Source organism: Daphnia magna, linkage group LG9, assembly GCF_020631705.1.
Source record: "Daphnia magna isolate NIES linkage group LG9, ASM2063170v1.1, whole genome shotgun sequence".
In the NCBI taxonomy this organism is placed as follows: Eukaryota; Metazoa; Arthropoda; class Branchiopoda; order Diplostraca; family Daphniidae; genus Daphnia; species Daphnia magna.
Window position 1 is genome coordinate 1842558 of NC_059190.1, and position 16708 is coordinate 1859265.

Sequence of the window (16708 nt, forward strand, 5' to 3'; positions counted from 1 at the left end):
AGTGAAGAGTTCGTATTTATTCCACCTTACATGGAACGAGTGGTTTTTCTAGTTTGGACGCTCTTCTTAGAGTGGCACCACAGACTTACGTGACGGTTAGGAAGGCCAATGTCGGCATAACCAAAAGGGGATTTATAAAATAAGAGTTTAAATTAAGAAAAAATAAAGGCTATATTTTTGGCCTTTATTATTTTGACCTTCAAAGAAGAGTCTGGGATGATCACTTCTGGTTATAGATTTTCTACCTGTAATTTTCTACTGTTGCGCCATCAAGGACGTGGATGGGGGCAGGTACACAATCTGCCCAAGAGCTTATTGATGGTAAATTGGTCACGAATTCGCCTTAGAAATAATTCAACTAACATATTTCAATTCTTTATTCGTGGAATTAGGTCCTGTTACATTTTCATTTTTCTCCATGAAGGATATTCGATTATTAATGTGTCATTTTAGTTCCGATTCGATTTCGCACCTTCTTGATTCTGTACTGGTTTCAATGCCACCCAACTGTCCCCCAAAGGTGTGTTTTGATATATTTTTATTTCAACAGATTAATCAATGCATGCATGAATTTTGTTGACATTCAGTTCCGTCCCAAAGCGGAATCTCCAGAATATCAGACCTGATATTTTGTTTTCCCTTGCGGAATAACTAAACCTGTTTTCCATCTCGCTTTCTCTAATCGTCTTGCCAACTGTGATTTCCCCCCTCAAACAACGTAGTCGAAGGCTTCTTCATTGCACATCTAGGTGTATTCTAACAAACAACTTTGAATAAAACGGACCTAAGAAAAAACAGGTACCTTACGTTTTTGGTTATAAGTGACACCGGGTTAACTTTGAAAAATTAATTTCAGCTTTTCAGCAGCACACATTACCAAGGCAACTATTGCAGACGGAAATATCAAACTTGAAACTAAAAAGGTATGTTTCTATAACATTTTTTGCTCTCTACCTTTTTTATGTCTACCTTTTGTCGACATAGGTGAACGAGATTTAAAAAGGTTAGGTGGTGGAAACAAAAAGGAAAAAAATTTGAGGCCCCTGCGGGAGAAAAACGCTGACCACGGCCCCCAAGGAAAACGCGGGCAAGCCCATAAAGAATCCACCAATGAGAGCAGGTAAAGTTTACTTCTCGACCAATCTCCAGGTAGATTCTGGAGTCGGTCCCCGTTTGCGTAGAATTTATTCAATTTTTTTCACTTTTTCTGGTAGTATATAGCAATCTGTACTGTGTCGCATGTTGTATACTCGCTGTTGATCGTCGGAGGGCACCTTTTTGTGCGCGTTCAAATCTCTGTTTTTAAGGTTTTGGACTTGTTTGAATTAAACACTTGTGAAATTTTGCATTCTTTACGTTTAGTGACGTGTGTCATTTTGAATCTTTTATTTTCTAGTTAGCTCCAGGTGTTTTAGTTTTGCATCCGTCAACATGAAGTCGCGACGGAGTTGGTCTGTGACAGCTTCTGACCTTGCCAGAAACACTTTTAACCCAATCCGGACGGTGGTCGAATCGATGAAATTGACGCCCAACCCTGAGAAACCCATGATCGCCTTATCCATTGGTGAGTATTTTTCTTATTATTGACATCCCCCTTTTTTTTTAACACCTGATGATTTGCGCGTCTACTGCGCAGTTGTTTCCGAAAGCGAACATTGTTAGCCTTCTGGTTGTAAAAACAAAAAAAGGATGCCGGCGGCTCTGGCATAGCACCAAAAACCATGCAAATTTCTCGTAACAAAATAATTTCTGTAACGGTTCAAGGTTCTATATGATCCTCCCCCTTTTCTCTTTTTTTTCTGCCATTAAAATCTATTCAAATAACGTTAAAGGTACGTTTGGTTTTGCCCGTCCTTGCCATGTCTTGCCCTCTGGGAAGTTAGCCAAAACTTATGATTTTTCTTTTTCGTAAAAATGTGTTAGTGAGAGGTTATTACGCATTTCGCTTTGGGTGTTGACGTTGTAGAAATTGCGCAAATATCTAGAGCGTACTCAGTGATTCTTCGTCCTATTTCAAACTGGTTTCCCGGGTTTTTTTTCTTTTCACAGTTTTATTCATACTTGTTTTGTTTTTTTTTTTGTCTTATTTTTGCTCATTCGGCAGGTGATCCGACGATATTTGGAAACCTTTGCCCGTCGGAAGAGATTGTCGAGGCCGTCGTCGAGAGTGTTCGCTCCATGAAATACAACGGCTATGCTCCTAGCACAGGTGAGAGCTATTGCGAAACAGTTGTCTTGGGGCCTTGGCCTCCTCATTTCTTTTAAGTTAGGTTAGGTTAGGTTGTTGCGTCATATGTAGATGAGGTACCCTGCATTCATTGGTTCAAAAGCTTGGGCCCGCCAATGAAGACTTGATTGGCAACGTGTCTATGATATGGGGTCGGATATCGATTGAGGTCATCAGGTCAAAAGAAATCAAAAGAATCTCAGCTATGTCGAAGGGGAGTAGACATGGGTGAGAGACTAGGGTAGAATATATAAATCCCCTTGTCTTGAAAAAACTTTCTCGTCCATTGGTTTCCCATTGATCTCATTTAGATAAATAACCTTCTCTTTCTATTTATGGTCCAGGCTATGAAGAAGCTCGCAATGTCGTAGCTTCTTATGTCTCAGTACCTGGAGCGACCGTTGAAGCTAAGGTATAAATACCTCACCTTGTTCGTTGAGACTTCTTTCTTAATAGCAATTCGTATTCTAGGATATAATCTTATGTTCTGGCTGTTCTTGTGCCCTTGACTTGTGCATTTCTGTATTGGCAAATCCGGGACAAAATATCCTTGTGCCTCGCCCGGGGTTCCCGCTCTACCGTACATTGGCGGAAGGATTGGGCATTCGAACCAAGTTTTACGATTTGAAGGTTGTACAGCATCCGTCAGGGTCATTGGCAATATGCTGTCTAGACTGAATCGTAGCGAAATCCTAACTTGTTTGTCGATTTAGCCCGAGAACGGTTGGGAAGTGGACCTAGAACAGCTGGAAGCGCAAATTGATGACCAAACGGCTGCCATAGTCCTTAACAATCCATCTAATCCATGCGGATCCGTCTATAGCCGTTCACACTTGAATGCCATTCTTCAAGTAGCAGCTCGTAATTTTGTGCCCATCATCGCTGATGAAATTTACGATTATTTTGTAAGTCTAATTACGTTGATCCATTTTGATTTTGTTTTAAAATCACCAAACAAAATTCGTTTGATTTCTACAGGTATTTCCGGGTCACGAGTTTCACCCTCTGGCCTCACTGACAAATGAAGTTCCCATTCTGACATGCGGTGGGCTGACCAAAAGGTTTCCTTTATCCACTGTTTACTTTCGTTTGACTGTACTTTAACTTCTTTGTTTTCTAATGGATAGATATCTTATACCTGGCTGGAGAATGGGCTGGATTGTTGTTCACGATAGGAACGAGGCGCTTTCATCGGAGGTATTAGAGTCAGCTACATGCTTTTAATCCGACAAATGACAGTAGAATGTATTATGGATTATTTGCTATCGTCAGGTCAGGAAAGGATTGCAGAGTCTAAGCCAAAGGATTATCGGTAGTAGTACTATTTTACAAGGTGCTCTGAGTCGTATTTTGACGCAAACACCACCCGAATTCTTCCAGTCAACTATCGCGCAAGTTTACGCAAGTGTTACTCCAACTGTTTTCTCTTTTTTTTTTTTTCGTTGGGTTCGGGTTATCTAATGATAGTATGACCTACAACAGGATAACGCTCGACTGGCGCATCAACTGCTGTCTGGCTTGCCTGGAATGAGACCAATCATGCCTTCCGGGGCAATGTACATGATGGTAACAAACTGACCAAATCTCTAGATCTTCCTTTTGGAATTATTTTTAACGGTGAACATTTTTGATCGGCTGTTTTCAGGTCGGTGTAGACATGACCAATTTCCCCGAGTTTGAAAACGACTTGCAATTTGTGGAACGTATGGTTACAGAGGAGTCGGTATTTTGTCTGCCCGGAAGAGTAAGCGTTAAAAAAACAAACAATGATTTACTACTGATTGTCGTCTTTAATTGTGAATTAACGAATGCTGAATTAATTTGATAGTGCTTTGACTATCCCAATTACTTCCGCATCGTCCTAACTGTGCCTGAACTGCAATTACGTGAAGCCTGCCATCGTATTAGCCAATTTTGCACCGCTCACTATGTCGCACCTCTCACCCTGGGCAAGGAGGAGCCACTTTCTAATGGCCATATTCACCACGAGCTACACAACGGCATCGTCACTGTTATAGAGCCTTGACACAGGAGAAAAACAGATGATTTTGGAACTTATTTTTAATCAGTAGTCCCTACCAGTAGGCGTTTCTGTATCGTGTTGGAGAAACCAGAATTTTTTGCCGTTCTTTCTCGCCCGGTACAATTTTTACACGGTTGCGGAAAAATAACAGCTATCCGTCGCTAGGACAGTGTTATTTCCTTTAAGAAACGTAAGAAAAAACGATTCAGTTTCACGAGATATTAAGGTTTTAAATAATAATAATAGCTACTATTTTATACCCTTGTCGACTATGTACATGTTACGAAATGAAAAGCCAATACAATTTTTAAGACTAAACTTCCGTGTATTTATTTTCATTTAAATATGACAGACCTAAAAAAACACTCTTGAACAACATGTTTGAGAAAAAAAGATAAAATTTTTTTTTGCTTTTTGATGACACGCAAAAGGGGAAATGTGGGGTAATAAGAGGATGGTAGTAGGAGCTGAAAAACGAAACAACTCCGACTTTCGTGTGTGGGAAGTCGGATTGAGAATTGGGCCTTTTCCTCCCTTAATCATCCTCTTTAAATATAATTTTTTTTTTGTTTCCTTTAAATAATGTTATTTACAAATTGTTGTTTAAATGCAGCAGAAAAAACAAACATTCGCTGCATACTTGGGTTGTGGAATTACAAGGGAGAGAAACGAAACTAGAGCAGCGTGAGAAGCTTTTTGTTTGTTTTGAATGATGACGTTTCAATGCATCAGTAATGACTTTGTGAGTAGACAAGAAAAAAAAAAAAGTAAAAAAAAAAAAGTCCATAAAGCGAATCGATTTGGCAACGATCCTTGAACTAGGGGCGAAGCAATCTTCATCCAAAAATGCCTAAGCTCAAGCTGCATCCAAGTTGCCTTCTCTTTGAAGATTCTCTGGAACAGCATATTCAGAAGAAATTGTTGTGTTTAAATAAATCCATTAATATAATTAATAATAAAAAAAAAAAAAAAAAAAGAGGAGAGAAGGGATCATTTGAAACAGTGGGATCTATCTGCCGACTTTTTAGAAGTTCCCCACCCATTTGGCCCACTTGTCATGACCAGATTTTGTGTTGTGTAGATGTGTTGTGTACGTGTCGTATGCGAAACGATTTTCCCTCATCAGACAGGTGAGGGATTGATTATTTCATCAAAAGTAATTTGTTGGCACTGAGTTCCACGATGACCAGATGCACCGCAGTTAAAACAAGAATTATTGCCCGGAATTGGGCTAGGGCCGCCAGCGGATGATTGTGAACCAGGAGGTGGTGGTCGACTATAATCCGTGGAACCGGTTTGGTCAGAACGAGTCATGAATAACGCACCCGGCGGTAAGTACGGTATTTCCATTAACGACGGCCGTCCATTAGCGACACTGGACCCTGTATGAATTTGAACGTTAAAAATTAAAAATTTTTTTCCTCTTTGCCTTATTGCATGTTGCATATGGGATTATTGTATACCGTGATGAGAACCAAGAGGTTGAGCGACGATTTGACCCTGCACTACATACGACTGGGGTGGATAAATCATGTCATGTGGACCTGGTGCTCGTGCATTGCCGGGAAGTCCAGCAGAGTTTGGCGGCGGACCAGAAATAAAAGTGAATGGATGCTGCGGAAAAGGTGGAGTCCCATCTCCTGCGCGACACAAGAATGAAATATTTGACAGAAATGAGTCATAATTTGTTGTTACTTAAGACGGCTACAGCCAATTTACCGTTAGGCAAATGCAGATGATATTGGTACGGGTAGACGGATAATGTTGGAGCAGGAGACTGCGCAGGACTGCTGTGTTTGGGCTACTACTGCTGCCTGGGCTTCCAGGTGAGGCGGAGGAGTGCTGCTATCAACAATGAAAGACGTGGCCTGTACTGGAGCCGAAGAAGGTTGGACGACCTGCTTTTGCTGCTGCTGGGTGGGCTGTACAGCGTAAGAAAGACTGACGGGAAAAGACATTTCTCTCGGCTGGTGAAGCTGCTCTGCTTGTCGTCGTAGAGATTGGCTGCTGCTGTTGCTGTTGCCGCATTGGGCCAGCAGAATTATTGCTAGTAGCGCCCATTGGCCGCGGAAAGCCAATGTTGTTGGCACCACGCAAAGGCGGGTTAGCTACCGTACCCGAAGAGGGCAGACGAGTCTGTGGTCTTGTTCCTAGTTGAAGAAAACAATGCACAAGCTGATCGACATTCAATATTATTCCTGTTAAATTACCTGGATTGAGAACCATCACAGTCTGTGGAACTGGATAGTGTTTTCGATTATTATCTCTAGGAGCAGTGCTACTCGAGTCCGTTGGGCTGCTCGGAGGGCTGCAAGTTTCTAAACTACTGCTACCACTGCTTGATGATGACCCTGCACGATTGGTTAACGAATCTTGCTGCAACTGCTGTTGATGATTTTGTTGTTGATGATGCTGCTGCTGCTGCTGTTGATAATGTTGTTGCTGCTGATAATGCTGCTGCGGTGACGGTTGGTTCTCTATTGCTGCTGTAGTGATTCGCTGGCTGTTGTTGAAGGCGGGCTGAACGTTAGGTGGGCCCATGCAGGTTTTCACCAGACTCGGTCGCGTTGCTGTCGATGTCGCAGATTTGCTGTTGGCGACTTGCTGAGCCACTTTGGTCTCTTCATTAGAAATCGCCAGCCCGTTCGGCTTGTGGTGGCACTGATTTAGCACCTTTCGTAACTGGCTAATGAAGTTCAAACTGAGTCCACAACTAATGAAATCCTGGTCGCTATAACTCATAAGCTCGGTAAAAGAAACATTCTCGAACTGTCTCCAATTTTTGGGTAGGCGATCTTTACCCAGCTGTTCTTTCAGTTGGTTAGTGACAGAATCCATCAGGCCAGATCCGTTTGACTTTGGGCTGTTTCGATTGCGGCGAATTGTAGACCGATCGTTCTGAACAGTCTTAATTCTAGTATTGCTATTGGTACTGTTATGGCTACTGCTGCTGCTGCTACTGCTGTTTGAGCCATTATTAAGAGATCGTTCTGAGATGTCTGGGGGGCTGCTTTGAGGCTGCGGGCTAGGGGTTGATGTGGGGACAGGAGATGCACTGTCAGAGGGTGGCCTGAGCCCAGGTAAGCGAGATTGCATGCATAGGTACATATCTCCAAGTTTAACCTTTTCCTCAAAAGTGAAACTAGGGTGATGTAGAGCCATTGTAAAAATCAGATTTAGTTCCAAACTGGACTCAATGGTGATCTCTGGTCCAAACATTTTCAAATCTGAGCAGGTGCTACACAGAATCCTATAAATGGTGTGAGCTACAATCCTGTTACCAGCGTGGAGCAAAGTGAGGGCCAAGATGAGCTTCCTGCGGGATCCTTCATCATGCAGGTCAACTTCATTTAACTGCAGGCAGTTCTTTTCCAGGGCAGAAAGAATTTCTGCATCTCTGGCTGAGGGTGTTTTGTTCCTGGCCAGGAAGTCAACGCATGTGTTGAGAAATCGTAGCTCAAGTGGTAGACAGATAGAGGCCAAAGTGCAGAGGACATCCAACCGTTGGTGGCTGGGCTGACGCGAGAACCAAACGACTATCTCCTCCTTGCGCACCATTTCTCTTCTTGTCGGTAGGGCCCGACCGTCCGCGGGTCCAAATTTATTTAAAACTCTCAAGCGACGTCAACACAAATTTCAAAAATAGTTTCCTTTACTTCAACTGCTCAACGTTGTAGAAATGCATCGAATATAAGCTAACGAATCGACCGAATTCCTCAGAATAAATGCAATAAAACCGACATCAGACAGCAGTATAGGGAGCTGAACGATATACGGTTGCCAGATATTTTTGAATTTGCATTGATATGAGCTAATTACATTTTCTCTCTTCTTTATACTGCAAATTATAAATACTACTGAAAACTAGACAGAATTTTAAAAGTAAATTCATTATTTTAGTTACCACCCACCAATTTAATAAACAGTTTAACATTGACAATCGTTTTGTGTAATATCATGACCTAAATAATGCAGGGTCAAAGAAGAGCAAATCAGACACTGAAAATCAACGACTGTTAAAATAATTCCTTCCTTGTGTTTTTTTTTTTCCATTTCACGAGCATATTACATATGGCCTTATGTTTAAATATTTTAGGATTGTCATCTAATGAAACTAATTTGTATGACAGCAATGGAAAATGCTTTTTTTTTTTGCATAGAGAGGGCGTTCTTAACATAAACCAATCCAATGGCGATTCTCTGTTATCCTTCAACCGGGCGCAATGTTTACAAAGTACGTTTCTTCTTCGCCGATGCGAAAAAGCTCTCCTCAAATGTACAGAACTCAAAAAATAGCTTTCTCTATTGCCAGGAACTAGTAAGGTAAATTTGGTTCAACATAACGTAAAATCGAAAGTAAAACATTATTACAAAATGCTGTGTTTTGTGTAGGAAACACGATTATGAAAATTTCATAGCCACTCTTCTGCTTCCACCTGGACCACGACAGTCGACGATCGCCGTAAGAGCCTTCAACGTATCCGTGGCTCAGGTTCAGGATCAAGTTTCTCAAGGTTTAATTGGCCAAATGAGAATGAAATTCTGGTCAGACACGTTAGAAGCTATATACCAAGATGCTCCACCAGCACAGCTAGTTGCTCTGCAGCTTCATGAAGCTGTTCGCCAACATAAACTGTCCAAAAGGTGGTTCCAGAGATTGATCTCAAGTCGTGAAAACCACTTGTCTTCCAAATCTTTTCAATCTCTCTCAAATTTAGAGGATTATGCAGAGCATTCTGCTTCTTCTATCCTCTACCTTACGCTGGAATCCCTAAATGTCCGAACAATTGAGAGTGATCATGCAGCTAGTCATATTGGAAGAGCTCAAGGTATAGTGACATTCCTACGAGCAATTCCCTACAACTCAAGAAGACAACAAGTCTATGTACCAATTGACTTTTTAGTGCAACATAAAGTTTCACAAAATGACATCCTGAAAGGAATTGATGATAAAAGAATGAAAGATTTAATATTTGATGTAGCAAGTTCAGCCAATGCTCACATTGAGAAGGTAACTGGATTATTATTTATTTTTACCTAAGGTTTAAATTGTAAATTCTTCTTTTTATTTTAGGCCAAAACAATAATGCCAAAAATGAGTTCAGAGGCTAGACTGGCGCTAATACCATTACTAAGCGTAGTTTCGTACCTAGAGCAATTGAGGAAAGTGGATTTTAATGTTTTCGATTCGCGACTATCTCAGCGGAACCCTCTTCTTCCTTGGAAAATGTGGTGGAATAAGTTCAGGGGTAAAATATAGTATTTAAGTTTTTTCCCCTACATTTTCAGCCTTCTTGTTGTGTATATGATTTATTAAACAAGATAAAAAATAAAAAAAAGAAGTGTGAAATCAATTCAGTTGATTAAGCTCTTTGAAGATGGACTTGGAACTTGCAAGCTGGCATTGTTGTCACTTCAGCAGTTACAATGCAGGTAAGTCCTAAGGAAGCCAAAGCACCTCTCAGCAAACCACAAGTAAAAACTAAATACTGAGAATTATAGGAAAGGCAAATGTAGTGGTTACCATCCTAAAAGGCCACAATGATATATTACCTTTGGTGCTAACTCTAGATACTGCCTGCTGTTAGATATTGATGCAAGGAACCTGAACTTGTTGTCTTGGAGCACATATACTCCTTGATGATTAGTTCTAAGGTTGTCAACTTGCTTTTTAAAAACGGCACTCCAAAAGTCCTTACAAATGGCTTTCATCACCTCTAACTCATCCTTGAACCTTGATAAATCCTTGGTTAGCCTAAAGAAACATTTATGCTGGTTAGGAAATGTGCCACAAACAAATCTGTTTCATTGATTGCCTTTCTATGAATCGATAACCAGTGGAATAACCAATTTGTTCTAATTTGGACATGGCTTCATCCTATAAATTTGCTACTTTAATTGCACTGAATATCCTATATTTATCAAAACAAAACTTACTCCATCTTGAAGTAGACCAGGATCGGATTTTGTTACATGACTGACGATTTCCATATGTAGAAAATCAAACAACGCATCATCAGCCATTTTTAACACGATATAAAATCAACTCAGTACAAGACAAACAATTGAACACCCAATAATTCGGTTAAAATAATGGACTAACTTATTCGCGTCGAAAACAGCTTTTTAATGTAAACAGTTTGTTAGCAGACGACTACAAATGCGAAAAAACTAAAGCTGCCCCAGATTCAAGTCAACAATCACGAATTCACGAATTCACGATTCACTAATCACGATCAGATCAAGAAACAAGATTCTTTTTTGTAAAATAAGTTTTTCGATAAACATAGACATTACTTGTGCATTAAACATAAATCCTTGGGTAACAGCATTTTAAAAAAGCTTCCTTGAAATTTCGTATGGTAAATACCGTTTGAGCGCAGCACCGGTATAATAATGGCGATGACGTCATAACAAATTTTGACAGGTGGAAAGTCTTGTTTCTATTTCTTCCATAATGTTCAAAAAATTAAAGGATAAAATAGCTGAGGAAGTTAAGCAATCTCCGCTACGATTGCCCACTTCTGTGCAACAGCATCTTTCTCAGGTAATAGTTTTAAATATGTTATTCACGTGTGTACAAGAGTTTCGGCTACCATCGTTTGATTATCAATCCAATTCGTTCCGGTTTAAGTGTTGATGGTGGGTTTGCTGGTTAAGGCATTTTTTCATGGTTGTGGGGCATGGTCAACAAGGCTTTTAATCATGCTGCTTTCTGCTTTTACCCTTTTTGTGTTCATAATCTTCAGTATTCTCCTTTCACTCGGGATGCACAAAATGGTGATGTCACAGAAACCCACCAGAGCCTTAACAGCCTAGGCAATGGTGAATCAACAATCAAAAGAATGCCAGAGGTAATTTGGTCCTTTAATTAGCTAGGGGTTCCCTTCTCAGAAATTAAAGTCAGATGCATGCCTTTTTAAGTCTTGGAATTTTATATTATAGACTTTTTTATATTATTAAGGTGACTTCCAGTAAAAAAAAATATTTTTAAATATATTCTGTTTGTTGCTTTCTTAGTTACCCATTGCTTCTGCATATGCTTCCTATATTTAAGCTTTTTGTAGTAAAGTGATTATCAAAGACGAATTGACTTATCGATGAATCGTTTGTACAAGACTTTAGTTGATATTGCCGAAGATTCAGCAGAAACGGCATCAAGCGCATTTAGCATAGCTGATGGAGACAGTCGACCTTCATCACCAGCAGGTGCAACGAAAGAAGAAAATTTCCAACCTGTCAATTTAAATGAACCTAAACGAGAAATGATTACCAGCACTCCCCAACCTTCTAGCCACTTCGGTCGGCTATCCCGCCAGTCTTCACTTAGTTCTGTTTTCAGTGATGTTTCGTTTCTTCCTGGAACGTCAGATTCTACTTATCATCCATATCAATTCCAAGTACAATCCCCTTAGTAAAACGCAACAGCAAAGAAGTCCAATCTATTCAAATTTCTTTTCAGTCTGATCTAGAGTCTAATGTCAGTGAATTTGATGATTCTGCCAGCCAAAGTGGACAGCATGCTGTTGATCGAATATCCAAGGAGCACGTTTATAACGCCTATCAGAAAATGAGGGTACGCTATCACAAGTATAAGGGCCGCTACTCTGACTTGGCGCGGCACTACAAGGAAGCTGGAACGAGACAGAGAGAAGGTTAAGGTAAGAGTATTGAATTTTATTTCCCCTTATGATAGACTGTTTTCAAACAAAACTGCTATGTTCAGCACGTACTAACGGAGACACAAGATCGGAGTCTGCGAAGGATATCGGAACTTAAAGAACAATGCGTTCTAGAACAACAAGCCAAAGCTCATTTGGAAGAGATCTTAAGATCGGACTTGGAAGAAAAGGACAACTTGATCACTGTTCTGCAAACGAAAGTAGTGTGGAAGAATTACCCAGATTTTTGAATTAGTGTTATTACTGTACGTGATACCCAGGTCAAGCTCTTGGCTTCCCCGATGTCTTCTGCATCCGACGGAACATTAATAGATTTCAACAATGCCGAAAGTAGCAGGAAATCGTCTGACGAAACCGACAAGGATTCGAAAGAAGGCCATATTACAGAAGGTGAAGTTCAGCAGCTGAAAGGTAATTTCTCCCATTACAAGTAGGGCAGTGTCCCATCAGCAAAATGATCTGATGCAATATTTTTCAGAAAAACTTCATCGCTTTGAGTCGCTCCTTATGAAATGCAAAGAGAACATTAAACATCACATCGAACGTAATAGTGAGCTGCAGGCGGAAAATAAAATTTTAAAGCAAACAGAAGCCCAGAAAAGTGAAGAAGCCGAAAACATCCAGGTAACAGAATCGGAGCATTCTCCGGAATGATTTTCTATAAATAAATGATATTTATAAAACACGACCTTATTTACAGAAAATGCACCGTGATCAACTAGCTCAACTTACAGAAAGTTTAAACATGGCCCGAACAGAAATTGAAACTCTGCGACGTCAAGAGCAAGAGGCTGCATTAGCGTCTGCTGAGACTAAGCAGAAAGTTCATGCTGAACTTCTCGAGCAAGAAGAAAAAATGGTTCGACTGCGCAGCGAAGCGTGATCAACTTCATAATAAGGGTTGGTTACTTTTATTGTTATCTATTGTATTAAGGATTTTATTTTATTTTTAAAATCATCTGTTTAGTTACTCAAATGGAAACCGAAATTGAGACCATCAAAGGACAGACTGCAAAGCAGTTGGAAGAGACAGAAACAATCATTGAGATGGAAAAACAAAAGCTGCTGAAGGTAGAATGTGCAGAAAAAGTAGAAAAAGAATCAGGAAAGAGACTCAGCAATTTTTTTGCATTTTAAAAGGAACTTTCACGTGGTAAGACTGAGGCGCTCAAACTTATGGAGGAAGACATGACACAACGTTTGGAAAATTTGAAGCAGGAGAGAGATGCGCATTGGGAAGCTATCATGCAGAAAAGGTTTAGCTAAATATGACTAATCGGATTCCATAAGTTTAACCCGTAATATCATTGCTAGATTAAATGATGAGGTAGAAAACCACGCAAGAACGCTACGTCAAACCGAAGAGCATTATCGTTCAAGATTGGTTGAAATGCAAGAAGAAAAAGCTTTGGCCCTAGAAGAAAAAGAATTGTATTGTGCTTCACTTGTTTCACGTGAACAGAACAATCAACAGGGACTTCAGGTTGTTTCAGTTTAAATATTTCAACCTTTTTTTGCGTTAATCTTATTATTTTCCAAATATCAAACAGGATGAAATTACGAAACTAAAACGCGAAATAGAAGCTAAAGATAAACTAGTGGAAAAGGTTCGAGAAGAGGGCTTAGAAGAGCGGCGATCTTGGGTTCAGCAGATAGAGGACAACCGACAGAGACATTTAGAGGAACTCCATTCTGTGAATTTGCAAAGCGAGCAGCTTATAGAAGAACAGAAAGAACGTCATCAAAATGCAATCGATACAGCAATCCTAGATCTAAAGCAGCAACATAGGTAACGTGCTTCATATACCTACCTATGACGTGTGCGAAAAGCCTATAACTTGCATTTTGTTTGTATTTTTTTTTTCCATGGGGATTTAGAAAGGAATTGGAAAAAATTCAACAACAACACGAAGAACTTCTTCAAGCAGCAAACGAAGATATGGAATCTTCAGCCAAGAATCAAATTGATCAGCTTCGCGCTCTTTTGCGAGATAAAGAATCCGAGATATCGCATCACACCGCAGCTCATCAAAAATTACAAGATGTTCTGAACAGTAAAGACCTTAATATCACAGATCTTACAAGCCAGATCAACAGTCTGCAAGATCAGCTCTCTTCTATGGATGCTTTGTCGGTGCAATTAAATTCGGCATTAGAAAAGGCTAAATTACTCGAACCATTGAATTTGGAACTTGAAAACGCCAAAGATGAGCTTCTATCCAGAAATTCTTACGTCCTCCAGCTAGAAGAACAAATTAAAGCTCTGAAAACGGGAGCAGAAAACGATCAAGCTCAGGCCTCTCGGCTTCAAGATCAACTAGCGGAAAATGAAAAAAAAATTGATATCTTGAAAACTCAAGTAGAAGACCTGAATGCTATAGTAAAACTAAACAAGGAAGAATTGGCTTTGCTTGACACCATAAAGTTGGAAGTCGCCGAATTGAAAAACACACTTGAACAGAAGGAGAAGTCAATTCTCCAGTTGCAAGCTGAGGTTAAGGAAGCGACCGATTCGTTGGATGCCAAACAATGTGAATGGCAACAAACTGTTGATGAGTTGACTAACCAATGCCAAATCGCACAGTCGGAATTGGCAGCTGCCAGATCGCTGATTGATACGAAAGATCACCAGATGATCCAATTACAAACAGAGCATGATCTTCTGGTTGCATCTGAATCTCAACTTAAAAGTATTACTCAGGAGAAAGACCTCTTAATAGCCTCAAGAGAATCTGAGCTTGTTACCCTGAAATCGGCGTTCTCAGATCAAGAAAACCGTATCACCAAAATGCTAGAAGAAAGGTCTCAGTCTGAGCGTGAGAAAGAAGAAATCTGTCAAAAGCTAATTGCGGTAGAAGCCGATTTATCGACTATTCATCAAACCAAGGATCAACTTATCGCAGAATTACATGAAAAAATTAAACAAGCCGAATGCAACCTCAAGGAAAAAGAAACTGAATGGGAGGAAAAGGTACAAGAATCAACCAATAAAATGGAAGAAACACTTTCAGAGTTGCTTGAGCTCAGAACCAGCTGTGCTGCGAAAGAGGAAGAAATTCTTAAACTGGAACAGTCACAGCATAAATGGGTAATCGAAGAATCTTCGTTAAAATCGGCTGCGGAAGAAAGTGAAAGTCGTTTACGTGCTAGTGAAACAGAGTTACAACGGCTCAAGGAAATCGTGGATGTTAAAGAACAACGCATCACTGAGTTACATGAAGAACTTCAACACACTAATCAAACCTTAAACGCTCAAGATTCTGAGTTGAAGAAAGCAAATCTAGGCTTGTCCGATTCCTTGAAAACTGCTCAAGTAGAATTAGCTGACTTGAAAGCTAATCTCCTACAGTCTAATTTGCTTTCAAGTGAATGGAAAGAAAAAACAGTCGAATTGACAGATCAGCTGAATATTACCCGATCGGAATTGCAAGGAGTAAAGTCTTCATTTGAAACCAATGCAAACGAGATTCAAAAATTAGAGGAAGTAGTGAATCAGATGCAATCACTTATCGAGGAAGGTAAACAACAATTACTTGATGCCGAAATCCAATTGAATGCCACTAAGCAGCTGCTCAATGACAAGGAAACGCAAATTGCTGAGCTGAAAACCACTCATTCTACCTTAGAATGTACTACTAATGAATCAGCACGTCAATTAGATTTGCTAAGCCATTCTTTAGCCGTCAAGGAAAGCGTCATCATTGATTTACAGAGCGAAGTTGAGCGAAATGGTCAACTAATGTCTGAAACCAACGCTTTAATTGAGGAACAACGATTGCAACTGGAGGTACTAAAACAGTCGCTGGCTGATAAAGAAAATCTGGCTGAGCAATACAAGAACCAGCTTTCCTCTGGCAAAACAGAATGGCAGCTTAAATTAGAAGCTGTAAACGATCAACTGAGCGCTGTTAAACGAAGTGAGGAGGAATCACGGGTTCAGCTTGCCTCAAAAGAAGACACGCTCCAAGAAATGGAATTGAACTACCGCAATGAAATGGAAAAGACATCTCAACAACTTGCGGGATGCATTAGTAACTACACAGTCTCTGGAACTGGAGTTAAAGACGAAAGTGAATGAACTCGAAAATGTTGCAGCTCGTGCCATGGAATTGGAAATGAAACTACAGTTGTCGACTGATCAACTTGTTCAAAAAGAGAATGAGCAAGAAACCCTTAAAGCAGAAAATATCAAATTGAACATGGAGCTCGAACATGCAAAAAGCAAAACTGGCTCACTAGAGTTAATGCAAAGTCAGATTAAGGTACTTGTACTTAGTTAACACGGTGATCTTAGCACTTAAAATTTGATTTGGTGGTTTTTGTATTGCAGTCCTTAAATGACGAACTCAGTGCTTTGTCGGAGGAAAAAAATCGTCTGGAGATCCTGTGCAAACGATTCAAAGTGCAATTAGCGGATACGCGTAAGCTTCTTTCTGCAACCAAAACAACCGAGGCAACTGCATCAAAAGACGTCGAAGTTGCCTGCCCAGCCAAGGAAGTCATGAGTGAAGCTAAGATCAACAACTTGATGCAAGCAGAATTAAACCAAAATGAACTTAAGGTACTTTTTGAATTTGGTGACTCACAGGAAAAGATTTACCTATGATGAATTATTCCACCATTATAGGGTCATGACGCCAAAGAATTACTTCAGCAGCAAATCGCAAATCTACAAAAAGAACTCGACATCGTCCGCCATCAACATCAGTCAGTTTAAATCATAACAATTATTCCTCTTACATGTCAATCGTCATGGCTCTTATGGTTTTGCAAACA

General features: G+C 40.1%; 5 protein-coding genes across 8 annotated transcripts; 3 read left to right on the plus strand and 2 right to left on the minus strand.

Moving 5' to 3' along the window:
- Window positions 1-230: 230 nt before the first annotated feature.
- Window positions 231-4568, plus strand: LOC116930874 (tyrosine aminotransferase). 3 transcript variants are annotated; one of them, XM_032938302.2, is made up of 16 exons: window positions 231-321; window positions 393-520; window positions 588-798; window positions 857-923; window positions 985-1120; window positions 1397-1564; window positions 2105-2209; window positions 2572-2639; window positions 2699-2857; window positions 2941-3132; window positions 3206-3288; window positions 3355-3424; window positions 3500-3628; window positions 3710-3793; window positions 3873-3971; window positions 4056-4568. In XM_032938302.2, exons 5-16 carry the CDS (start codon window positions 1111-1113, stop codon window positions 4251-4253), a joined length of 1365 nt encoding a protein of 454 aa, XP_032794193.1. In that variant the 5' UTR covers window positions 231-321; window positions 393-520; window positions 588-798; window positions 857-923; window positions 985-1110; the 3' UTR covers window positions 4254-4568. The 3 variants fall into 3 exon arrangements, with proteins under 3 accessions (XP_032794193.1, XP_045035203.1, XP_045035204.1); XM_045179268.1 differs by lacking the exons at window positions 231-321; window positions 393-520; window positions 588-798; window positions 857-923; window positions 985-1120 and adding an exon at window positions 1209-1307; XM_045179269.1 differs by lacking the exons at window positions 231-321; window positions 393-520; window positions 588-798; window positions 857-923; window positions 985-1120 and adding an exon at window positions 1215-1307 and having other exon boundaries at window positions 1401-1564.
- LOC116930852 (alpha-protein kinase 1) lies at window positions 4555-8028 on the minus strand. The gene is given in 6 exon segments (XM_032938270.2): window positions 4555-5632; window positions 5714-5890; window positions 5970-6036; window positions 6038-6220; window positions 6222-6400; window positions 6461-8028. Coding segments are annotated over 6 exon segments (2214 nt in total). The 5' UTR covers window positions 7809-8028; the 3' UTR covers window positions 4555-5372.
- Window positions 8029-8413: 385 nt separating this feature from the next.
- On the plus strand, window positions 8414-9604 carry LOC116930884 (NADH dehydrogenase (ubiquinone) complex I, assembly factor 6). 2 transcript variants are annotated; one of them, XM_032938314.2, is made up of 4 exons: window positions 8414-8573; window positions 8643-9079; window positions 9155-9261; window positions 9325-9604. In XM_032938314.2, the coding sequence occupies exons 1-4, from the start codon at window positions 8440-8442 to the stop codon at window positions 9508-9510; spliced, it is 864 nt and encodes a 287-aa protein (XP_032794205.2). In that variant the 5' UTR covers window positions 8414-8439; the 3' UTR covers window positions 9511-9604. The 2 variants fall into 2 exon arrangements, with proteins under 2 accessions (XP_032794205.2, XP_032794204.2); XM_032938313.2 differs by having other exon boundaries at window positions 8643-9261.
- LOC116930898 (trafficking protein particle complex subunit 6b) lies at window positions 9542-10413 on the minus strand. The gene is made up of 4 exons (XM_032938340.2): window positions 10188-10413; window positions 10067-10128; window positions 9804-10005; window positions 9542-9739 (listed from the first exon to the last, which is right to left on the minus strand). The coding sequence occupies exons 1-4, from the start codon at window positions 10272-10274 to the stop codon at window positions 9614-9616; spliced, it is 477 nt and encodes a 158-aa protein (XP_032794231.1). The 5' UTR covers window positions 10275-10413; the 3' UTR covers window positions 9542-9613.
- A 221-nt stretch (window positions 10414-10634) lies between these two features.
- Window positions 10635-16187, plus strand: LOC116930836 (golgin subfamily A member 4). The gene is given in 15 exon segments (XM_032938234.2): window positions 10635-10797; window positions 11000-11104; window positions 11369-11650; window positions 11713-11886; window positions 11888-11911; window positions 11977-12132; window positions 12193-12343; window positions 12411-12556; window positions 12633-12809; window positions 12811-12832; window positions 12900-13003; window positions 13073-13188; window positions 13247-13415; window positions 13483-13721; window positions 13811-16187. Coding segments are annotated over 15 exon segments (4155 nt in total). The 5' UTR covers window positions 10635-10707; the 3' UTR covers window positions 16011-16187.
- The last annotated feature ends 521 nt before the right edge of the window (window positions 16188-16708 follow it).

Coding starts and splice junctions, on each gene's coding strand:
- LOC116930874 (XM_032938302.2), top strand. Junction 1,565..2,104: donor CATGATCGCCTTATCCATTG/GTGAGTATTTTT, acceptor CTCATTCGGCAG/GTGATCCGACGATATTTGGA. Junction 3,289..3,354: donor TGCGGTGGGCTGACCAAAAG/GTTTCCTTTATC, acceptor TCTAATGGATAG/ATATCTTATACCTGGCTGGA.
- LOC116930884 (XM_032938313.2), top strand. CDS start 8,440: ATGGCGATTCTCTGTTATCCTTCAACCGGGCGCAATGTTTACAAAGTA. Junction 8,574..8,642: donor TATTGCCAGGAACTAGTAAG/GTAAATTTGGTT, acceptor TGTTTTGTGTAG/GAAACACGATTATGAAAATT. Junction 9,262..9,324: donor CCAATGCTCACATTGAGAAG/GTAACTGGATTA, acceptor TTTTTATTTTAG/GCCAAAACAATAATGCCAAA.
- LOC116930898 (XM_032938340.2), bottom strand. CDS start 10,274: ATGGCTGATGATGCGTTGTTTGATTTTCTACATATGGAAATCGTCAGT. Junction 10,006..10,066: donor GGTTATCGATTCATAGAAAG/GCAATCAATGAA, acceptor ATGTTTCTTTAG/GCTAACCAAGGATTTATCAA. Junction 9,740..9,803: donor ATCTAGAGTTAGCACCAAAG/GTAATATATCAT, acceptor TATAATTCTCAG/TATTTAGTTTTTACTTGTGG.